The 25974-nt window shown below is 42.0% G+C and overlaps 1 protein-coding gene across 1 annotated transcript in view; it reads left to right on the top strand.

The window, feature by feature from the left end:
* Window positions 1-2667: 2667 nt before the first annotated feature.
* The window catches only part of FAM81B (family with sequence similarity 81 member B), an 84985-nt gene continuing 61678 nt past the window's right edge, over window positions 2668-25974 (top strand). Inside the window, exons 1-4 of the mRNA XM_075341911.1 lie at window positions 2668-2755; window positions 10966-11031; window positions 23789-24026; window positions 25593-25711. Of these exons, the coding sequence (XP_075198026.1) occupies window positions 10988-11031; window positions 23789-24026; window positions 25593-25711 (401 nt within the window). The 5' untranslated portion in view covers window positions 2668-2755; window positions 10966-10987. The remainder of the gene's footprint in view (window positions 2756-10965; window positions 11032-23788; window positions 24027-25592; window positions 25712-25974) is intronic.

Genomic DNA, 25974 nt, shown 5'->3' with positions numbered 1-25974 from the left:
TCATATGCTTCTTACGATGCTACTGCTTCCTTGCCCTGGCGATGTGCTTGGGATCATTATCATGCTGAAAGACCCAGTCACGTTTAATCTTCAATGCCCTTGCTGATGGAAGTAGGTTTGCACTCAAAATCTTATGATACATGGGCCCATTCATTCTTTCATGTACACGGATCAGTCGTCCTTGTCCCTTTGCAGAGTAACAGCCCCAAAGCATGATGTTGCCACCCCCATGCTTCACAGTAGGTATGGCGTTCTTTGAATGCAACTCGGCATTCTGTCTCCTCCAAACATGACGAGTTGTGTTTCTACCAAACAGTTCTACTTTGGTCTCATTAGACCATATAACATTCTCCCAATACGCTTCTGGATAATCCAAATGTTCTCTAGCTAACTTCACACGGGCCCGGACATGTACTGGCTTAAGCAGTACATGTCTTGCATGATTCAGATTGCGATCAGATCACAGTTGCGGAGAAGAGGGAGCACCTCCCCGACCTGTCTCTGCGTACATCGCACTGCGGTCAGATGACATGCGAGTGCAGTGCAATGTTTCCCACGCACCCATAGACTTGTATGGGTGTGTGTGTGAGCTGATCTTCGCTGCCAAACGCAGCATGCTGCGATTCATATCTCATGCCGATATGGCATGAGAAATCAATCACAGATGGACACTGCCCCATAGTTTTGTACTTTGTGTCTGTGTTGTGTCTGTGTTCTGCCTGAGGCCAGGGCAGCTCCGTGCACCAACACCGATCCTGACCTGGACTTTAGGAAGGGTGAGCTGAACTACTTTTTCTATTTTCTGTATTTATAGTTTTGTACTGGTGCGAGTGCAATCCGATGTTTCATCAGATTGTACTTATCCATGCAAAACGCAAGTGGAACCGAGGCCTAAAAATAAAACAATTGGCATCGGGTGCCCCCGTATTATGATACTCAGCACATATAAAGCCCACGGCTACAGGCTGTAGCCTCCAGCCCTGCGCTCATCTGGCTGTGTATCAAAATAAATGGAACCGTATGTGGCTTTTTAAAATTTACTTATTTAAATAAATAATTAAAAAAAAACGACGTGCGGTCCCCCCGATTTTGATACCCAGCCAAGATAAAGCCAAACAGCTAGGGGCTGGTATTCGCAGACTGGGGAGGTCCATGCTTATTGGACCGCTCCCCAGCCTAAACATAGCAACCTGAAGCCGCCCAAGATTGCTGCATCAATTAGATGCAACATGCCTGGCGCTTTATACGGCTCATCCCGATTGCCCTGGTGTGGTGGCAATTGGGGTAATAAGTAGTTAATAGCAGCCCACAGCAGCCACTAAGTCCTGGATTAGTCATGGCAGATGTCTATGAGACATGTTCATTACTTATCTATAAGTTAAAGTAAATAAACATAAACACCGAAAAAATCCCTTATTTTGAATAAAATACAAAAAAACAACCTATTCCACCACTTTATTAACCCCAAAACACCCCTGCAAGTCCGACGCAATCTACACAAGGTCCCATGACGTTTCAGCTCTGCTACATCGAAGTCACAGCAAGCGGACATAGAGCATGACTGCCTGCTGTGACTGCAGAGACTGAGCCACATGATCAGCTGTGGCGTCACTCAGGTTATTTGGGGTGATGAATACCGGAATAGTACTTTGGGATTTGTTACGAATAATCCAAAAATGCATAGTTACTATTTGCTCATCACTAGTAGAGACTTGTCAATCACCAGAAGTGACATGGGGGAAAAGCTGAATGGGGCAGGGGGGGGAGGGGGGGCAGGCTGGTCTAGTCTCTTCTCCAGCCAGGTATGATTTTCAGAGGGATCTTCAAACTACTCCTATGTTTTCTCTAAAATGCAGGAACTTTTTAAAGAAAAATATACTTTGTGCAATTGTTAAAGGGGTTTCCCCACCAACAAAAGTTAATATTACAGTTGATTTTAATCCATAGATCTTGGAAAGATATTAAGTTCCACCTGGAAATGTGTAAATGGATGTAACTGACCGTGCAGGGACATGGTATTATCATACCACAGCCCCTGGGCTGGGGAGGATGCAAAAAAGTATACAGACATTACTGCATGGGATCTCAAATTACGGTATTCTTTCTTTGAGGTAAACTATGTTTAAAAAACAGGCAGGGAAATGCTTTACCTCACAAAAAGAATCAGCTATGATGCCATGCTGTAATGTCTATATACTCTTTTGTTTCCTCCCCGGTCTAGGAGATGTGGTATGATCAGACCATGTCTCTTTATGGTCAGACACAGCCATTACACAGTAAAGAGCAGGGGCACATATATAATATTATATTAGCACAGGAACATTTTATTTTAAATACATTCTTTCTGCAACTGATTATTATTCTAAGATCTATTGATTAAAATCAACTTTAAAACTAACTTTGTGGGGTAAACCCCTTTAAGCCCGGCTCTGATTCAAGCGGTTCCCTTTCAATGACAAAATTATCTTTACTACATCAGCTTGAAATCTAATGAACCTCATTAAACTTTTACATTGAGCGTTAGCATAAATGAAATATTCAGTAAGTTCCAGTGGTGTCAGTATATAAGTGTAGTCACACAACACTTATTACCGTCCTATAGACTGCTCTATTGTATGGCAGGCATTCCTGTAGCCTGGTAACGGCAGTAAACACAAGCTGGCAGCACACTACCGAGAGGGCTGTGAAAGCTGATGCCAGGCTGAGGGAGGCTTGGTCCTGGTGGGTCAGGTCAGGACTGTCACCTGCACATCAGGTAATATGTGTATGTGATCTGCAGGCTATAACTATATGTGAGGACCCTTATGCCTGTGGCCCCCATGTCTGTGTTGTGGATTGTTGGTGGCTGTTACTTGAGTAAGATTGGAGAAAGTTTCCTCCATAGAACAAGTTTGGTTAGTTTCTTGTCTCCAGGAAATGTTGCTGCACATTATCAGATAAGGCAGGGCTGGCCACAATCTGTGCCGAGCGCCGGATCCGAGGTAAAATGCTGCGTGTCCTAATGACTAGAAATCTTCATTTATTACCTATAAAACAAAAATACTAAATTGGCACCAGGTCTGGGCTCCGGCTCCCATTTTCTTGTTCTCTGTTCCACGTAAGTTCTCATTTTACTTTGGTTCTTGTTGAGATCATGGCACGCTGTTGTAAAGACCCGGACTCCTCATGCAACACTTTTACTAGATAATGAGGCAGGTTTACCAATGTGTTTGCTATGTGATGTCACATCAGGTTTTAGACCTATTTCTTAGGCCATGTGCACACGGTCAGTATTTGGTGAGTTTTTTTACCTCAGTATTTATAAGACAAAACCAGGAGTGGGTGAAAAATACAGACTTAGTTAACCTCTACGGCAGTGCTGAGGAGACACAATCTCCCTGCACTGTTGCTGATGACAGCGCACACGCAAAACGTCAGAATCCTAGCGTGGTGACGTCATCACAAAGCTCCGGGACTCTGATGTCTTGTGCTTGTTATGTTCTGCCCGCGCTGCACCGCTCAAAACCTGCTGGAGCAGGTGAGTATATGATTTTTTTTTTAATGCAGAACGGGGGCCATATACACCAACGTTGGGCGCCCATATATACCAGCATGGGGTCCAGGCTGGGAGCCCATATATACCAGCACAGGGTCCAGGCTGGAGGCCCATATACATGAGACTGAGGGCCCATATATACCAGCACAGGGCCCAGGCAGGCATCAGACTGGGGGCCCATATATACCAGCATGGGGTCCAGGCTGGGAGCCCATATATACCAGCATAGGGGCCAGGCTGGAGGTGCATATACATCAGGCTGAGGGCCCATATATGCCAGGATGGGACACAGGCTGGGGGCTCATATATACCAGCATGAGGGCCCATATATACTAGCATGGGGCCCAGTCTGGGCGCCCATATATACCTGCATGGGGCCTAGGGTGGGGGCCCATATATACTAGCATGGATCCCAGGCTGGGGGTCCATATACACCAGAAAGGGGCTCATTTTGGGGGCCCATAGACACGAGGCTGGGGGACCATATACACCAGAATGGGGGTCCATATACACCAGGATGGGGACATACAATATATACCAGGATAGGGGACATTACTACATAATGAAGGGGGTGGAACACATGCTTTTTTATAGAATTTAGAAAGATGCATGTGACATAAACATGTCATTGTTGCATCGGGGTCCATTGGACTCTAGTTATGGCACTGGTGTGGTGGGCACTTATACAGTGTTTTTTTGGTTTTTGTTTGTTTTTTTTCTAATTTTAATTAGAATTAATTAGCTTTTCTGACAAAATTGAACTTTTCTACCTTCCTTTTTGACCCTTAAGTGCTGTATAAGCACTTATACAGTGTGTAGAGCCTTTATACACATTGGGAGCTAATATACAGATCATTATACAGTGTGGATGTTAATGGGGGACCTTTCTACACTGTGGGAGCTAATGTGGGGGCTGTTATATACTGTGGGGACTACTTTTGGGACCCTCACACAGTGGGGAGGTCTACTATTGAAGCCATTATACAATGTGGGGGCTGCTGTGGGAACAATTAATCAGTGTGTCAGCTACTGGGGTGGCCATTATACAGTGTGTAGACCATTGTATTGGGGGAGCTGTAGGCCTATCATACTGTGTATAGGGGAGGTGTAGAGGTATCATACTGTGTATAGACGAGCTGTACATGGGGGGACATTATTAACTTAAGTGGACACTTTAGAACCATTATTGTGATAGGGGCACTCAGAATATTGTGATCGTCACAAGCACACAGGGGACATTATTACTTTCTAGGAGAAAAATGTGGGCACTTTTCTAGGGCACTTATACAGAGCTTTAATATTTTCTAGGGGCAATTCTACCATCTAGAGCGCACAAAGGAGGCATTTTACCATGTAAATGGCACTGTGGTGGCATTAATATGTGGGGGGCACAGTGGTGGCATTATTATGTGGGGGCACAGTGGGGGTATTAGTATGTGGAGATACAGTGGGGGCATTAGTATGTGGGGGGAACAGTGGTGGCATTAGTATGTGGGGGGAACAGTGGTGGCATTATTACCATGTGGGGGCACAGGGGTGGCATTACTATGTGGGGCAGTAAGAGGAACACAGTTTTTGTGCCACACAGCAGGTGCAGTAGTAGAGACACATACAGCACCAGCGGCTCAGTATTGGGGTGACGGCAGGATGAGGAGTTTCTGCAGGTTGCGATTAGATGGGACAGTGCCAGAAATGTGAGAAGTCAAATGTGTCTTTGTTGTAATCTCTGTAGACGAGTTGTGGATGGAAGAAGTTGTCATGTCGGTCTGGGCCAGATGGAAAAGGTGAACAATTCCATCTGAAAGAACGTCAGCTGTGAGTCACCATCTATATCAGCACTGTGATCTCTTGTATGTGCTGCAGGACCGATATCTACCACTTAACAGTTTGTCCACCCATATCCTGTCCACAGCCATTAACTTGAGAACGGCGGCAGCTATAGGCATAGAAGTGGTGTCTACGTATAGTAAAGTAGCCATGCGCTACACAATGAAACCATCTATAGCGCCACCTGGTGGAAAACAATGGAGTTAGCATTTTTATCTCGAAAACAGAACGTGATAGAGAAAAAAAGTGAATCAAAAAATTGTAGGGCATCATCAATTCAATATGAATCGACACCTTGCATACAGAAATGCTATGATATGAAACCCATGATCCCCCCCCAAAACATTGAATGCTGGTCACGCATATGGCGCTCATTTAACTTTGATGCTCAAAGTGGCCACCATCAGCTGCAATGCACATCTGGACTCTGGACTGCATACTGTATCTTGCTGCACGTTGTGCAATATGGTATGTGACACGCTTGAACAAGCATCTGTGATACGTCGTCGTAGGCCATGTTGGTGGAATGGTCGCATATACCTGCTGTTTGATGTGACCTCACAGAAAAAAGTCCAATGGGGTCAGGTCAGGTGAGTGTGGAGGCCACTCCATGCAGCCACCATACCCAATGACTTGTAGGAAGGTCTCCATGAGTTATCGCTACACGTTCGCAGGTTTGTGAGTTTTACACGTTCTAATCATAGCATTTATGTATGCAATGTGTCGATTCGTATTAAATTGATGATGCCCTATAACTTTTTAATTCACTTTTTTTCTCTATCTCGTTCCGTTTTCGAGATAATATTGCTAACTCCGTTGTTTTCCACCAGGTGGTGCTATAGGTGGTTTTTCATTGCATAGCACATGGATGCTTTACTATACCTAGACACCACTTCTATGCCTATAGCTGCCACTGTTGTCAAGTTAATGGCGGTGGACAGGATATGGGTGGACACACTGTATAGTCACCATATAGTGGTAATAGCCATGCCATCTGCTGAGGTTCCACTATACCCACGATTAGTCTGTGCCACCGTAGTTATCATGGTTACCTGGTTAGCAGCCCACTCAGATGTTTCGCCCCCCCCCCTGAGCTGAGCCCTTAGCTACGCCTCTGCCAAAGCTTGTTCAAATTTACCATACTACAAGTCGATGAGCCACCGTGATTAATTTGTCGCATCTTCAGGCTTTCTATTTTAAGTTAACAATGTCTGAAATATAGACAGGATTGGTAAATATGCTCTACAGTGTTTTTGATCAGCATATACTGTATATCCTTATAAAAAAAGGAACTTTAAAATCTTTAATTTTGGCATAAAGTACAATTTATGTCTGCATCTTTGATGGTTTCATTTTCAGTCCATATTTATTTATTCTTAAATGTGATATTTTCTGATTTATTTTCCTGTTGTTTATAAAGTAGTAACATAATCTAGTATGCAAAAAAAAGAAAGAAAAGAAAAAAATATAGTGCACCAAAAAAAAAAAATATAATGAAAAAAATATGACTGTATTGAATAACAATGCAACACTGACAAGCACATAAAAAAATGTACAAGAAAGGAAGGACAGGCGTCAGGCATTTAATCTATGTTCCTCATGTACCTGCCCTGTACCGTACCACTAAGTTATCATTTGTGTATCTCTTTAGGGCTAATTGCCATTCTTTTCTATTAGATGATGTTATTTCTCTTTACTCTATAAATCATTATTTGTTATTTTTCATATTTAATTGTATTCAATCAAATATCGGTTAATTTGGAGACTATAACCACACAATTAATATTGCTTGGTGTTGGGGTTATCATTATATGCATACCCCTGCCCCTGTGTTATTTTTGTGTATTTCTCGTACACTTTTAATTGTTTGTCAGTGTTATATTGTTATTCACTAAAATTACGGTATATGTTTTGTCACATACATCTTTTCTGTGCACCTTTTTTCTTTTTTTTGCATACTAACTTCTGTGCATAGATCAGTAGCTCCCCATTCATATTGTGGTTATGCCCATTACATTTTCCCGCCACTGGAAACATAATCAAGGGCGCAGTGAAATTATTTTCAGCATTCAAATGAGCTTCTGGGGCTGCAAAGTAAATTGATTCTCTTAGATACACACTACTGCAATTTCATAGGAAGCTGATTATCCTATCAGTGAAATTTTGGAGGAGGGGAGGAAGCTCACACAAACTATTGGAGAATAAACAAAAATGCAAATGCTGACTTTGGAGAGATTTGAAACCTGGAATCCACATACCAATTCAGTCATTTAGATGCTACAATTGTCTACTGCCATGGAGCTGTGCTGGACATAGTCTGTCCCAATGATAGATAGAAATGTAGAGTGTTGCGGGGCAGTAGTCGTGGGCGAGGAATTGACTCCGGGTACCCCAATAGGCTACATAGAAAAACTGGTCCTAGCTGGGTGTCTGGACTTGTGTGATGTGGGCTGTGACTCCATGCAGGCCGCATACTGCCGCTGACGTTGGCTGGCCAGGACCCGATGGCAACTCACACACAAGGAGACCAACTGTTTGTTTTAAACAAAAACTCTTTACTCAACAGTTCATTATCTGCATCATCTTTATGTTGCAGGCGGGGGCCGCTGCCACTTCTGGGGCCGCTCGGCTCCGGGTTTGCTGCTGCGGCTCGAGTGGTGACCGGACCCAGGCTCGCACGGCCGTCTGTCCTCACAACCGTCGGAAAGGGATATTTACAGGGGGGTTTGATGTGTCGGTGACGCTACCCGTGGATTGCGGTGAAGGATGGTGACACCGCCGCTGCCCGGTGATGGGGTGCCCGGGGCTGATGGAGCGGGGCAGCAAGGTGGGATCCTCTCCACGGGTAGGGGAGGTGTAGTCCCGGGGCCCTCTTTGGTACACGGGAGTAATGGCTGCTGGAGGTGGCGTGCCGGGTTGGACTGGGGATCAATGGTGTACTCACAGTTCAATAATCGCACACAAGTCCAGTGGTAAACCAAGTTGCCAGTGACCGGTCACCTTTGGCGGATGTATTCGGATCCCACACCCGGGTGTAGTAAACAGGGGTCCCTTCCTCCTGCACTCTGTGTTTGTGTCTTCTCTGGGACAACTCCGCATGCAATGGGGAAGTCCACTCCCGGTACTGTGTATGTTGGGAGTTGTGGCCCGCAAAATCTGACCCTTGGGATTTCTGTGGGTTCTGACAGACACCCTATCCCCCGTGTTGGGCTTCAGTTTCGCTCTCTGGGCTTCTTTTCAGGGATCCTTCTATTTATTCCTTTGTATCATGGGAATCGATTTGGTGCATGGCTGGCCGAGCTTTTGAATTTTGGACGGGGAGAACTCGGGAGCTGGCTGTGGAATATGGATCTCTGAAGATTGCTATATCATATTCTATAGTTTATATTTCATTATATATTGTATTTGTTCATAATACTTTTCTGTGATTTTTTGCAGAATGCCTTCATTTTTCTTTCCACGGTCTGGTCTGGTCCGGAGTGCTGGAACATTGATCCATCACCCCTGACCATGACCTATCTCTTTATAACAGGACCCTTGTTTATTCCCTATGGGAGATATTTAGCATATATTAATGTGTGGATTTACTTACTCAGTGTGACCAACTAATTCCATGCCTTAGTCCTTTATCACATATCATATACTGGGGTTCCTTAGTTTCTCACATGTGACATGCCTTCTTTGATTCCTATGTACCTTTGGATCCTTTTGGCATGCCGTATGTGATAGCCCGTTTAATTTCACCATGCTTATGTGGGTCACTGACTTTACATGTCTATTTTGATTCCATATTTATGGCATTATTATTCTTCTCCCCGCTCATTTGTCGTTTATTTTCATTTATTTTTTTGTTCATTCCGCCCTCCGATCTATTTAGTGTTACCATAGTACACTGTGGGGGGTTGGATCTCCAGCTCTGTTACCTCCACCACCGCAGTGCAATCGGCAACCTGAGCGTCTATTTGCTTGTTCCCCGCTCCCCATATGATATGCCCCTCCCTTCCACGTCATTTCCTGGGGGTGTTACATTGTTGTCTCCGTGGCGAGTCTTTTGTTTACCGTGACGTACACGTTCGGATAAGCATACTCCGCCTCCCTCCCTGGCATCGCTCCCTGCCACTTATGTCACGGCTGATAGGTGGGCTGGGCTTATATCCAGGCACAGACGCGACGCGCGCATGCGCTGTTTGCATCCTCCGCTGTGGGGGCCTCGGGGCACTTCCGGGATGAATGGTGAGATGACGTATGTCCTCCTCCTGTTCCTCAACGTGGTGCTCTGCGGTCCCTGCCCCGGAAAGCGGGGCATCATGACGTGGAGCGCACCGATTTGCCGTTGGATACTTGATACTCATTTATAAACCCTCACATTATGCACTATGGCCATGTCTCCTGACGAAGCCACGCCCGGTGAAACGCGCGTTGAGGCCCCGCCCACCGCCACCTGCCTTGCCTGCTAGCTGTTTTCAACATGTCTCAAGATATTTCCTCTTATATGGTTTTTTAGTGACATGTTCCTTGGCTTTTAGAGGGAGAGAAACACATGGGTGACCATAATTAGTTTATTATTTACTACATGATCTCCCCATGTTTTGACTATTGGGTTTCTGACATTAACCCTCTTGCTTCTAGCAGCCCCATTACATCTGCAGGTGGTGTTTGTGCAATTTTGTGTCTGGCGATTTTCAGATCTTTTTCGTCATCACTGTCTGTCCTTATGTCACATATATTTCATTAAAATGAATTTTGTATTTCACTAAGAACTTGTTTCTGGTCTCTTTTTTTACCAGTGGTCTTCCCTTTAACCTTGTCTATTGGTGTTTTTGGCCACTGGGATCCTTTTTGGTTTTGTTGTTCTAATTGAGACCTTCCCTATAAGGGAAGCTGTAGGCACATTACAGTTCTACAGGGCACATTCAAACACAGTCCTAGTTCCCACTGAGTTTCTTCAGATCTTACTGGTCCTGTGAGTTACAGCACAATCCATCCCAACGTTACAGTATAACTCGTGACAATCAGTTTTCCTTGCAGTGGCCCACATGTAGTCTCTTTACACGGGTGAAGATCAGGGGTCCCATCACCATGGTCACAATAGAGCCTTGTACTCTCGGACGCTCGGGTAGACTCCGTTCGGATATATACATTATCGGGCAGAATCTGCTCGGATATACATCACATTATCATCATAGTTCACATAACATATTGTATACAAAAGACGCAAGACATAATTCACTTTACACTGCAGAACAATACAATTACGCAATTGGTGCCTTCAAGGGCAGGAATGCAACAATAATAGTCCACCACGCTTAGATAGATAGATAAATAGATAGAAAGAGCCAGTTGCTCTTAGCCTTCACCTACACTGGCTGAGCACTATCTTGTGCTCCCATGTATATAGGAGATATGCCATAACCTCCTCCAGAGACCTGATAATTAATACTTAAGGTGTAATTATTTCTGGAGAACATATTAGAGCTCTCTCTGGGTATTATGAGGATCGGAGAGGAACAATGCTGATGATGCAGTTCTTCATTTCGCAATGTAATCACAGATTTTGGTGTAAAAAAGAATTACAATTTCCATATTTTTATTTATTTTTTTAGATCAAAGTACATCAGAAGTAAAATGTCAAGAGAAAACACCGTGCAGCTTGTCCCCTTCCAAGATAGGTAAGAATTTGTGTTTCAAACATTTTCATTTTTTCAAATAAATTTTCATTATGACGTAGGTATTATTAATTTATCTTTAGTTGCATTGTTATACTTATTATATGAAAGTCACAGCATCCCTAGTCCATTGACGACAATCTGTTTGATAATCCCCAGTGCATGCTGGGAGTCTCAAACAAATCATCATTGGAAGTAAGACAAAATAACTTTCAGGACGTTAGAGCAGAGAACTGATGAACAGTGGAGAATTTTTAATTGATTACATTACAAAAGTGAACAGATTATTACATTAAATAGTTGGACAAAGAGTTTGAAATTCAACCCTTTGATCCCCTTCGTGACCTTTGACGTGAGTTTACATCATAATCAGATAGGTGTTCACGACATATCATGTAAATTTATATCATAGCGATTGCGTGGGCAGAGGAGCTATGTATGCACGATTGCCACCTGGAGCTCAGCATAAGTGATAGCTGAGCTCCAGCTGTCACAGATAGGGATGATGCCCTGGCTCTATAATCCCATAAATGCCATAATCAATAGCGTGTATTTAAGGGGCCTGAGGAGGGACATGATCATTGGGTTCCTATCATTGCCTTGTACCCTGAGGTCAAATGATGACCTCCAGGTTACCTGGCTATGGCAAGCCTGATAGACCATGCTAGCAGCATGGTCTAACAAGCATTCTGACAATACAATCCAATGCAATGCTTGAGGAGTGATCAGAGTAATAAAAGTTTCATATAGGGACTAAGTAGAAAAGTAAAAAAAAAATTAAAAGAAATTGTAACAAGAAAATCAGACAAAAACAACAAAAAAAGAAAAAAATGTATATTTCTGTAAATAGAATAATAAACAAAAACAGTATACATATTTGAAACAACCAGATCTATAAGACTGTCACAGTCTGTATCAAACACTGCCTTTTCATCATGTAACTGACGAACTGGAATAAAACACAATCAAAAAGTCATACTGTATGTAAATAATATAGCTGAAAATGTCATCTTGTCCCGCAAAAAACAAGCTGACATGCAGCTCTCTTAAAAAAAGCTATAACTGTCAGAATACAGCAATGCAAAATAAATATTTTTAAAAAATGTTGTGAGGTCCCGCTAATTTTGATATCCAGCCAAGATTAAGCAGATAGCTGGTAGCTGGTATTCTCAGGCTGGGAAGGCCCATGGTTATTGGGCCCTGTCCAGTCTAAAATTAGCAACCCGCAGACACCCCAGAGTTGGTGCATCTTTTAGATGCGCCAAATCCAAGTCAGGGTGAAAGGAAAATACCACGGTATTGGCCGCGCTGCCCAAACTGGAGATGAAGTGGATATAGATGATGTTATAGTTATAAATTTCTTTTATTGTAAAGCCACAACGCGTTTCGAGGGCATATCCTCCCCCTTCCTCAGGTAGCAGAGAATTAAACAGACTGATAGACCTATATATGCAGGAGGCATTTACAACAATTAGATTGAAAACTAAAAAAGGCTAGGTAATTGCATTGATTGATTGATTGAATAATAAATTACGCCTTCCCCATACATAGCCCAGAAAAGAGAAAGAGAAAAGAAATAGGGTTTGTTCAAAGATCAATAAATTATTAAAAAGCGTTATGTCAACTAATGAATTAAAATACATAATAATACATAATAGTAGCAGGATAAATTGACCATAAATGATAATAATAGCATAATAAATTGTAATAATAGCATAATAAAATAATAAATTGTATCATCTAAATAGTGATAAAATTATTAAATTAGGATTAAAACTGGTGATTATAATAATAATGAGTCCTATACTATTCTCAATTATTATTGATAATTAATGGATCCCACAGGGGGCACTCATCCTTTATGAAGAATAATTTAAAGATACTCTAATCAGAATATAAATGAAGGGGCTATATATAATTTGTGAGGTTTCAATGGACCAAAATTGATATTATGCCACTCCCCATCCTCCGTGGTCAACTGATTGCTTGGCCGAGGGGTCAAATAATTTATTGAATTTTCGATTTGAAATATCACTTTTTATTATTAAATTTTATTATTATTTTATTATTAAATATCACTTTTTATTATTATTTTATCCGTTCCGTCATAATGTTCAGGCCTTCTGGGTGCAGTGTGGCCAATTTGAAAATCCAAAAGGATTCCCGCTCCACCAATTTCCAATATCTATCATTATCATCTGCCAGAATTTACTCGACAATCACTGTTGGGAAATTATCCTTATCTTTATCATGTTCCAGTAAAAAATGTTTGGATAAACTGTAAGTGATTGTGCCATGGCGGATGTTGTATCGATGGCTGTTGAGCCTATTATGTATCATTTGGGTGGTACGGCCCAGATATTGTAGGCCGCACGGACATTCTAATAAATAAATAACATAAGAAGTAGTACAATTTAAAAATTGTTTGATTGGAAATTGCTCCCCCGTGATATTGGATTTGAATGATCGTGCACCCCGAGTTAATGATTTACAGCACAAGCATCTGGGTTGGCCGCAGCAAAAATTTCCTACCTGTTTTGTGAGGCCTGGCCTGTTCTCTGGCACCAAAGTTTTGATGTATGGAATTTTACTGGGGGCAATCAAATTCTTGAGGTTCCTACTCCTTCTAAATATAACTCGAGGTAGAGTGGGTAGGATTCCTGAAAGGACTCTATCATTTCTCAAGATATACCAATGCTTACCCACTAGTTCTTTCACTTTTTTATAGGAGTCACTATAAGTTGTTACCAGACAACTCTCATAACTAGTATCAGTCACCCCTCCCCTTTTTTATTATTATTATCAGTCACCCCCCCCCCTTTTTTAGGGGACCTCAACATTTTATCTTCAATCATAGCCAGACATTTCTCCTGGTCAAGTTGTATACTTTTTCGGAAGGCATCCCTCTAGGATTTTCTTGGGGTAAACTATATTGGTGAATCTGGTTTTTATTATCTTGGCCTCAGTTCTAGAAGTGGCTGTATTGGTGCAGTTTTTCCTGATACGCCAATACTGGCCATAAGGGATATTTCTGATCCAAGTGGGAAAATGGCTGCTGGAGAATTCCAGATAGCTATTCACATCCACCCTCTTGAAGAAGGTGGATGTTTCGATAGCAGCTGCATCATTAACCCTGATATCCAGATCCAGGAATTGGATAGATTCCTTAGATATGGTTGCTGTAAAGGAAAGCCCCCATGTATTCTGGTTTAGAGAATTTATAAAGGCTTCCGCACTGTTTTCAGAACCTGACCAAATAAAAAACAAATCTTCTATGAATCTACGATAAAACACCATGTGTTTAATGGCTAAAGGGGACTGTGCGATGTAAGAGGACTCAAAAAAACCCATGTACAAATTTGCATAGCTTGGGGCAAATCTCATCCCCATCGCACAGCCCCTCAGATGCGCTTATTCTGGCACTTAACCTTGTTCATCCCAAATACTCTGGTGCAGTGGCAATTGGCATAATATATGGGGGTTAATGACAGCTGTGATTTGTCAAAAAAATCACAGCTGTCATCAAGCCCAAGGTTAGTAATAGGGAGGGGGGTCTAAAAAAAATATACACAAAAAATAGAGAAAAATCCTTTATTTTTTATTTTAAAAACACCCTCTTTCTCCAATTTATTACCCCCCAAAACACCCCTGCAGGTCCGATTAATCCACACCATGATGTCCCACGACAATCCAAGCTGTTATGGTCAGGAGACCGCTGATATTCCCGTAAATATCCCATTCAAGGGTAAACTCCTTCCCAATTCAGGGATAAGGGCAATCCAAGAGCTATGAACTACTACCCCAATAGTCCAGGAGGAAAAAAACAGAGAAACCCCAGAAATAGAGCATAAGAGTGGTTGGAAACTAACTGGCAGCAACCCCCTGGCTCTATATAAACAACTAGAAATAGCGGTGGAGCATACCTACTCTACCTAGACTCCTCGTCACCGCCTAAGAAACTAGCTAGCCTCAAATATGAAGAAAGGAATCCTCACTTACCTCAGAGCAGCCTCAAAGGGATAGTTAAAGCCTCCAACATATTTTGATGATGATATAAGAAGCAAACAATACACAGTTAGAAATAGAGCAAAAAAAGGCCCTGCTAACTATGACACAAAGGATAGGATAGATCACTGGGTGTAGCCAGCAAAAACCCTAATATATGCCAACTCCTGAGGATCAAAAATTCCCTTAGGACTACATGATCCTCCACCTACTACAACAGGGAATTTTTGTGCAGGGCACCGGGCAGGATTAGCATCCAAAGAGGTTGTCACAAAAGTGGCTTAGTAGCAACTGCCATAGGCAGAAAAATATTCAATGTCCAACACGACTCATAATGAGCAGTACATAGAAGTGGAATACTAAATACAACAAAAGTGAGTACGCAAAAATGGTGGAAAAAAGCCTTCACTGAATTCTCAGCAATTATAAAGTCCCTTTGATAAAGATCATAAGTGTAAACACAATGGAACATAGATGCATATTTGAGCGAAAAAACTCAGAACAATGTTCAGACAGAGAGCAAAAACTCCACTAAGTGTTTTTTCACTGAGAATGAACAGTTTCCATAGCATTTAAAAACGAATTTAAGCAGAATCAAATAAACATTGCACACAAGAGAAAAATGCATGAAAACCATTCAGTCACAGGAAAGAAGACAAAGTACTTATCCCAGGCTTCAAAAAGCGAGATCAAGATGACTAGGTTAAAAAGGCAAAAATTGCATCCAAAAAGCAGACACACTGCAGCAGACAGCAGTGGAGATCTCCAAGGGAAAAAAACGAGATGGAGCACACTGGAGAAATGACTGGCCGGTCACAGGCACACAGCCGACATGACAGGAGAACCAGGTGTTCAAGACATGTTCACTGGAGCTAGATTGACACAGGAAAACGATATCACTGGTGTCAGTCTGAGGCAGAATCCATTCATTTATACACAAGGGCTTGACATGATTGGCCCACTGGGATTAGAGCCAGGCCCTGCACCTGTCTTAGTGACAATCAAAGAACCTGACACACTTCCAGCACTGGCCACTAGAGGGAGCCAAGAAGCATCCTCAGGAAGAATCTTAACCTCTTCACAACCAGCAACAGCCAAGCAGACAGAAACACCATCCATAACACCCAGCTCTCCTACATCTGAAAATGTGACAGCTCAGTGTGGCATCAGGGACACACTGACAGAGCTGCAGCTGTGATGTCAGTGAATTCACGTCATATAGTGACACTGGTCAGAATTGTAAAATTTGACCTAATCAGGAAGGTGAAAACAAGTTGGATGGTAAAGGGGTTAATTTTTCCATCATACCCTACAATGCACGATCAGATTGAGATCTGTGGGATTGGGAGAACAAATCATTAGCTTGATCTCTATCATATTTCCCAAACCATTATTCCTAAATAGCTTTATTCATTCATTCTGAGAGCGCATTATCCTACAGAAATAAGTCATTCATAGTACGGAATACCCTTGTCATAAAGAGGTGAGTTTGGTCTTTAACAATGTTAAGGTAAGTGATATGTGTGTATGATATGTGTCAAAAATCCGTTTGAGTGCCAGGACCCAAGGTTTCCCCTGAGAATATTCCCAGAGAATCATAGTGCTTCTACTCTCTTGCCTTTTTCTTATAGTGTGTAATTTTTCTCCACGTACGGTACATACACCTGGCCATCTATATAATGTAAGAGAAATGTGATTCATCAGACCAAGGATACTTATGTCTGATGGTCCAAAGTCTAGTTGTAAAGCTCTCCTGCCCATTGTTGCCACTTTTAGTGGTTAGCGGAGTTCAGCGCCGGCAATCTGCACTGTGTGCTCTGACACCTTTAAATTAACATTAATTTTTTTGAGCAATTTGTGCCACAGTAACTCTGCCCAATAATTCAAAGACAAGCCTTTATTCCCATGTGCACAAATGAGTCTTAGTAACCCATGACCTGATCCAGTGGCGTGCCACCAATGCACATTCAATTGAATTCAATGTGGGGGCCATTATATTATGTTGAAGAAAATGGACTCTTAGACTCTTTACATTATATGGAGGACTATGTGGGGCTCATTATATTGTAGGGAGGACTATGCTGGCCCTGTTATATTGTATGGAGGAGTATGCGACGCCCGTTATATTGTATGAAGGACTATGCCGGGCCCATTATACTATATGTAGGGCTATGAGGGGCCCATTATACTATTTGGAAGGCTATGTGGTGGCTATTATACTGTCTGGAGGGATGTGGGCCATATTACTAAATAGCTGTCTATTATAATGTATGGAAGTCTGTGTGGTGGTCACAGTAGGGAAATCATACTGTGTTGCGGTCACCATAATTTGTCGAAGGCCTTAAAATAAGGTCATCATACCGTGTTTGTGGAGGAACTCACTGTGGGGGTATCATACTGTGATTAAGGGGGCTCTTTTGTTAGCATCCTACTCTATGGGAGCAATGAAAGGGGAATCTGGCAGCTTAAATACGCGGAAAATTACTTTCTAATGGCTGAAAAGTTGTGAGATATGCTCTTCTGTAATCCTGACGAATATTATAATTTTTTTCTGTAGGGGACCCAATTACAATTTCTGCTATGGGGACCAATTATTTCTACATACGCACCTGACCTGATCACTTCTATTGCCCAGATTTGGTAGATATTAACCGCAACATACCGAAAGATCCCACAAGACCTGCTGTTTTGAATTTGCTCGGACCTAGGCATCAATACAACAAAATTTACCCTCTGTCAAAATGATACAAATATAGTAAAATTAAAGGAGGAAAGAGGGATCTGTTATAGCAATTGCCTGTCCTAGCGTGGATTGACAGTCAAACTGCGCAGTACTGCAGTATAATGTTCTCCATGCTACTCCTGCTTCTGAATATGGGCTACATAGAAACGGCAAAGCAGTAATCCATCATGTCTGTGTACGAGAGACGATGTGGCAGCTAGTCTCTACCCACTAGCTCAAAGACAACTGAAAATTAGAAATAATGTCTGCAGAGGGGAAGACTGGTAAAAGTGAAGAATACAAGTCAAATAACATCTAGTAATATTGTTATTCATCATCGTGTCAAGGCGGACAGAAAAGGACATCTGTGCAAGAATAGTGTGTCGCCCAGGGTTATGGGGTACTCGGTCCCGGGCGGTGCATAACTGGGAAATGTAACTTTCGTGGCCATTGCCCGGTTCCGTGCCCTGGGTGCTTTTTGAAAAAGGGAATATTTACAGGGGATTTTTGCATAAAGTTCACACATGACGCCTCTTGTGGTTTGCGGCTATTTGGATGGAGCCGCTGCTGCACAGTTTTCACTGCTGGGGCTGGTGTTAGTAGCAGCCTGGATGTTAGGCTCTCCGCAAGAAGGGCCAGGCCCCAGAGGACAAGTAATGTAGATGGGTGTTGAAAGAAGGTAGGCCACACAAGGGGTTGCAGTGTAACTGTTTCCTTAACTCACAGTAAGCTGGAAACTGGTCACCCGAGGCTGGCTGGTCTTAACCGCAGGTCCCCTTAGTTCCAGTGCTGGTTTAGTGACCTGGTGGCTTCTTTCCCTTGCACCTGTCTTTGGTTGGTGGGTCACCGCGGCTTGGAGCGGCTAGGGATCCCCTCCTGGTTGTCTTCTACAGCAGTCCGTATGACGGTAGCGTGAACCCGGTTCTCTCATTGCTACTGTGTCCCGAACTTCAAGGTCAGTGAGGTCTTTGATGGTCCCCTCACTGTGCAGATTTTATCAGGTCTGCCTGGAGCATTTGCCTGACTTAGGATTCTGTACTCCATTGGTGCATCGTTTCAGGAGTACTCCACTGGCAACTAACCGCCTGGGCCCACAGGTCACTGTTACACTCTTGACAGTCCTTCCTCTCCTTTTCTTTGTCACCGACTGCTGCTTACTACTGTCTCTCTGCTCACTGTCTACTCTCTACTGTCTGCCCCTCCCACCTGGAATATCTAGTGGACTATATTGGCTCCACCTCTAGGCGGTCATCCATTGATCCAACCCTAGCTTAGTACCATTCTATGGGGGAAATTTGTGGAAAACAGGGATTATCTGGAGTGTTTGGATGTTACCGGCACTGGTCTTTCAAGTCCCTAGGGGGTTGGCCCTGCATCCTGGTTGGGATGCAGTACTTTGTAGCTCCCTGATGGATTCAGGGTGCTACAATAGTATATGGACCCTTTGCAGTCCAATAGTTCATCATAATGCAGCACTTCATGTTCCTATTAGAGAAGTTTTTTGCTGCCTTGGAGATAGAAGTTGGCCCCCTTAGCTCTAAAGGGTACTTTACACGCTGCGATATCGGTACCGATATCGCTAGCGAGCGTACCCGCCCCTGTCGGTTGTGCGTCACGGGCAAATCGCAGCCCGTGGCGCACAACATCGCTAACACCAGTCACACGGACTTACCTTCCCTGCGACGTCGCTCTGGCCGGTGATCCACCTCCTTTCTAAGGGGGCGGTTCGTTCGGCGTCACAGCGACGTCACACGGCAGCCGTCCAATAGCAGAGGAGGGGCGGAGATGAGCGGACGTAACATCCAGCCCACCTCCTTCCTTCCGCATTGCCGGTGGACGCAGGTAAGGAGATGTTCGTCGCTCCTGCGTTGTCACACATAGCGATATGTGACGCCGGAAGGAGGAACAACATCGCTACTTACCAGACAACGATTTTTTGTAAATGAACGACATCTCATATACCAACGATTTTTTCTCTTTTGCGATTATTTAAGGTAGCTCCAGCCTCTCACACGCTGCGATGCCGCTAATGACGCCGGATGTGCGTCATAATTACCGTGACCCCGACGATATATCGTTAGCGATGTTGCAGCGTGTAAATGGCCCTTTAGGCCGCTGTGTGGCTCCACAGGTTGCACCAATGATACATCCTCACCTGTTTCCTCATTGGATAAATACTGTATACCAAACTCAGATCATGGAAAAATCATATAAGGGGAAATACAATTCCATCTCTATCAGTACGTAAATGAAGGCTTTGCTTGCATTAATTAATTATTTAACACTATATTGTAAGGTTTTCAGCTTGAATTTCTAGTGCATAACTTCTATGTTTGCACAGGTGTTGTTCCCTACTGTGAGTGCAATAATCCTATTTTCACTTATTGCGATAATTGTATTTTTCTATCTTTTCTATCACCTCCTCTAGCTCAGATATTCTAAAGACTCAGCGCAATTAATTTGCATTCTCATTAGCTCAATCACAGCTTGAGCATTCCTGATGAACACCACATTTATTTAACTTAATAGATAGATTAAATGCTTTTTTTCTACAGCAGCAAAGCAGAAACTGAAATCTAAAATCCAATTGCTTAGATATAGATCAGGGGACAAGAACCAGTTTTATTCCAGATGTTGTACAATGCATCCTTAAAGGAAATCTGTCAGCAGGTTTTTGCTATATAATCTGAAGACAGCATGCTCTTAGAGTTAACATACAGATTACAGCCAGCCATCTCTTATCACAAAGTATGTTTTTGTTTATCTGCAATGCTAGTTTAAGCTTCAATAGCTTTATCATTAGTCGTCATCATCATCATTAGTTATCATTTATAATTGGATTGAGGAGCATAAGCTCAAGTCTCACTCCACTCTGATTAGAAGCTTCTGTCAATAGAAATGTACACTGAAAACCTGGTGTGGGTGGGGGTTGCATTTTCAGCTCTGTTACTTTGCTAAAACTAAAAATCTTTGATTGTGTCAGAACCGCTGCACCCAATAATCTAAGTGATACATCCATGGATTCAGCATCTCTTTGCCTATATCATGCTGCTCTCAGATGAGGGAGCAAAAACACGGCTGACAGATTCCCTTTAAAGAGTTGTCGAACACAGAATTTTTTTCTTTAGGCATGGAGGTGTTTACTGTAAAAACAGACGCATAGGAACCTAACAGCAGCCCCATGTATCCTGTGCAGGCCAGTCTGGAGATCTGCACTAAATTGGAGCAATAAAGCCTGTTATTTACCTAAATGGTTAGTTAACCACAGGGGTGCTTCAAACGATGTTCCTCTAATGACCACCTGTGGTGGTAGGTGAGTATTCCCTCGTTTTTCAATATTAATAGCATTCATACCTAATTTTTTTTTTTCAGGATCAGACAACCCATATCTATTTTATAAAAGGACATCAAAGAAAAGCTGCAATATTATATCATAGATATAGAACAGCTTTTTCGTTTTAGTTGGATGGGAAAGCCTTAGCCATGACAAAATGTGATATTCTATAGTAAACTACCATTTAGTGCTAATGACGTGAATTTCTCACCAGATGTCGGTAACAAACCATCCTATCCTTTTGCAGGCAAAGAAATCAAACCGTAGCTGTTCATAAATTGTTATGTGTAATAATGAGAAATTACACAGGGAAACATTGAACACGCTTACTGAAATTTATTTACTACTTCGTACAAAAGCCTGTTGGTGATTACAGCTTCAAGATGCCTCCTCTATGGAGAAACTAGCTGCATTCATTGCTCAAGTGTGATTTTGGCCATTCTTCTACACAAACACTCTTCAATTCCTGAAGATTCTGTGGCCTCCTTCTATGAACTCTGAGCTTTAGTTCCTTCCATACATTTTCTGTTGGATTCAGGTCAGGTGATAGGTTGGCCTATTTAAGCAGCTTTATTTTCTTGCTCGGAAACTAATTGAGAGTTTCTTTGGCTGTGTGTTTGGGACCATTGTCTTGCTGAAATGTCCACCTTCATTTCATCTTCATCATTCTGGTAGATGGCAGCAGATTTTTATCAAGAATGTCCGTGTTGCACAAACGATGGGGGCGGGTGCGATCGCGCATGCAATCGCACGATAAATTGCCGAGTGTAAAGCGGCCTTTAGAGTTAGATACTATTTTTGTAAGTAAATTTTGTATGTAAATAATTATCCTATTATGACAATTGCTTCTGTTATATATATGGACAGCTGTCCATCAATCTGTATTATTACCTGAAGGATGGGTCAACCATCCCGGAAACATGTTGTGATTAAAGACTTAACCAGTTTACCTAGCTGTGAGTGACCAGCAGCACCCAAGCACTGTAACTTTTTGGCTCACCATTTCTCATTATTACACATAACTTAATTTATTGACATCTATGGTTTGATTTCGTTACCTGTGTTGATTGGATGGGTTCTTACCAACATCTGGTCATTTGGTAAAAAAAACCCCTCATGTCAATAGCACCTTTAGACATATATTTATCTAGAAAATTGGTGACTAGTGATGGGCAGACCCAAACTGTAAAAGTCCAAATTCACGTGGTTTCAAAAGTACCCAGGTAATACAAAAAGTGAAGGAAATATAAAGAAAAGAGATAACAAAGCAAGCAGCGCTTCATACTTACCAAGCCTCCAGCGTGGCTGTAACAGCTCCCGCAGCCACCCATTTACTTCCGGGGCTGCTCATTAGGCTCCTACACATGCACTGCTTTCCCTACCCATTGGCATCTGAGATTGGTTGTATTGGTTGCAGTCAGAAACACCCCCACCTTGAGTGACAGTGTGTCCGACGCTTCCATTCACAGACCCTATATCGTACAGTAAAAAAAATAAAGTAAATAATTATAAATAAAGTAAATATAGTAAATAAAAAAAAATGGCTTAGGATCTCGCCATATTATGATACCAGCACAGATAAACCATACAGCTACAGGCTGCAGCTCCCAGCCATGTGCTTATCATGGCTGTATATCAAAATAAAAGGAACCACATGTGGCTTTTTAAAATTTTAATTAATTAAATAAATAATTTAAAAAAAAAACAGAGTGCGGACCCCACAAATTTTGTTACCCAGCCATGATAAAACCTGAGGGCTGGTATTCTCAGGCTGGGGAGACACATAGTTATAAAGAGCCCCCCTGCCTAAAAATAGCAGCATGCAGCCACTCAAGATTGCAGCATCCATTAGATGCAACAATCCTACCACTTTACCCGGCTGTTCCCAATTGCCCTGGTGTGGTGTCAATCGCTGTAATAAGGAGTTAATCACAGCCCACAGCTGCCACTAAGACTTATATTAGTGATGGAAGGTGTCTATGAGAAACCCCTTAACTAATCTGTAAGTGAAAATAAATAAACACAAACACCAAAAGATCGTTTACTTGAAATAAGACAAAAAAACACCCTCTTTCCTCACTTTATTAACCCCCCCAAAACACCCCTTCAGGTCTGACGTAATCTACATCTCCCATGACAATTCCAGCTCTGAAGTTACAGCGTGCGATCATGAAACATGACCCAATGCTATGAGATTCAGGCAGAGACTGAGATGCGATGAGCGGTAACGTCACTCAGGTTAGTTGTGGTCAGAGCTGGAGGTTCCCACGGCCTTCCACCAGGAATTTGGTGTATAAATTTTAGCCGTACAGGAAACTCGATAAGTATAATGCTCCTGCTCTAATCTCCCTTGCCCTTTCTACCACCATCCTACAGCACAGTTTTCCCCATAGACTTACCGTATATGGGGTTCAAGCATCTGGGCAGATATTCGGGATTAAGTCCGGACCTGAATCGGATTTTTCTTAAAATCCAACATGACCCGCCAAACCTGGACATCTGTGGGTTCGCCCATCTCTAATCGCGACATGGAACAAAAAAAAACCATAGACAATAAAAAAATAACATATAAACCCAATTAAAATAATAAGTAATTTTCTGGAGACACATTCACTTTACCTGACTATTTCAATCAAATATGATATTTCTATTCTTATCATAATGTACATGTTTATCTTGTATTATTCCTTCTATTTTAGGGGTCAATCATTTTTGCCAGCAATTCCAGGACATCGGGTAGAAGTATTAGAAGATAGATTATTTAATCAAGAAAAGACCACTACAATTCTCCTAGATCAAGCCTTCAAGATAAAAGAAGATGTATCTATGCTGCGAGGAAACCGTAGCCAAAACTGGGACGTGATGGCCCAACGCTTGCTTGAAAATCACATGCAGACAGTCATACAAATAATCAAGCAGCTGAGCAAAGATATTGAGGTGCAATATAAAATGCGCATAAATAATTTGGAGATTACTGATATGCAAAACTAAAGTGAACCCTACTTTTGACTTGTACAATGAAACTTCCCTTGAGCTTTGGCATTATAGCCAATTTTGCTATTATGACAAACCATTTTCTTTTTCACTTTTTTTGTTCTTACATTCCAGGAGTTATATGCTTTTTATCATTTTGGCATTGCAGTGCTATAAAAGTTTTTTGTTTTTTTTTTAGGATAAATTATATTTGTCAGTGTCATCATTTGGAGGTACATATAACTTGTTATTAAAATTGTATTACCTCTTTATGTGAAGGAATATACAAAAAAACTAATCCTGCCACTGATTTTTGCATTTTAAATTTTACATTATGAGCCACTTTGCTGGACTAATAAAGAGCTGACTTTATTCTATGGTCCATATGATTATGACGTTACCACATTTCAGTTTTTATTTATTTTGTATAATAATTATATTCTCTTAAAAAAATTATATCACCATGTTACACATTACTTATGATGTGCTTGTGATTTCTTATGATTTATCTAAAATGCTACTGTTTCACTGACAGCTAATCAGAACCTACATCTTGATTCAATAGATTAGGGACAGGCAAAACCAAGGCTATTGTTAGACCTGTGATTGCTGTAGCAACCCCCTGGCATCCTGCAATTGTGCAGTAAGGAGTACATGTGGGCTGACAGAGGGATAAATCTCCCTCTGTCAAACTCCTCACATGTCGTTATCACATGTGATAGCAGTTTTATTTGGGATTGAAGTGCTGGGATTGGATCTAGCTCCTGTCTTATGACACTTTTAGCACAAGCTAAGCTATATATAATGTTTAAAGTTTATGTAAAATTATAAGATTACGTAGTTTAAAAAAAAAAAAATGTTTAGTCTCACTGAGTTAATCTCTGCTAGTCTGCTTGCTCCTTTAATCACATGTTGTGGGGAGACCTATCACATCTGCTCCCCTCCTATTTATGCTAGTTGAATCCTTCTACTCATGCCAGCTATAGTTTATTCTCTTTTTTTGTGAGGTTTAGTGTCCCAGATTCTCTAGTGAAAGTTGTGCTTAAGTTGTGTTTATTGCTTGGAGTAGTTGTGGAGTTTACCCCTGTTGTTTTATATTTCCCTTCTGCTCTTGTTTTTCCTCCTGAACCTCTTATTGTCTTTACCTTTATGTGTGCGTACTGTGTGACAGAGTTTTAGTTTTCCCTTGTATGTCGTTATCTGTGGATTTCAACACACTCCTCTCCCGTCCATCCCTGAAAGGACCGGGAATCAGATAAGGACTGTTCAGGAGTAGGACCAGGAAGGAGACTCAGGCTTCTCCACCATCAGGAGTATCTCTGAGGTTAGGGATAGCATAGGGGCCCTTAGGTTGAGGTACAGCTTAGGAGCCTTGGTTCCCTGCGATCCCAAAGTCATTGTGACAGTATGCAGTCATACTGGGACTGTTGTCAATCATGGAATATAACCTTTCAATAGATGTATTGCTGCACTCACTAGAAAATAATAACAATGTTCTCAGAAGTTGAATATATTTTTTCACTGTTGTAGATTTTGGAAAATGAGATAAGAACCAGAGATACAGTCAGCTCAGGAACAAGTTTTGTTGTACAAAGCCTGGACAAGAAGCACCTAGCTGGGATTGGGGATCTCCGAGGACGTGTGGCAAGGTCAGTGTCTATGATTTCAATATCCACTCAGTTGAGTATTTACAAAGCAAATTAAAGGGTACCTGTTAGGTTCCCTATGCCCTCCAACCCAGCAGCATTCACCATGTGACTATGACTAAATTCCCTGCCTAACGAGCCCGTACAGTAGCATGCAAAAGATTGGGCATCACTGGTCAAAATTACTGTTACTGTGAACAGTTAAGTTGAAGATGAAATGATCTCTAACATACATTTAAAGATGACACATTCCCTTTGCTTTTTAA

The sequence above is a fragment of the Anomaloglossus baeobatrachus genome, chromosome 1 (assembly GCF_048569485.1).
Source record: "Anomaloglossus baeobatrachus isolate aAnoBae1 chromosome 1, aAnoBae1.hap1, whole genome shotgun sequence".
NCBI classification, from domain to species: Eukaryota; Metazoa; Chordata; class Amphibia; order Anura; family Aromobatidae; genus Anomaloglossus; species Anomaloglossus baeobatrachus.
Note: the sequence above shows the minus strand (reverse complement) of the source record. Positions and strands in the feature narration are given on the sequence as shown.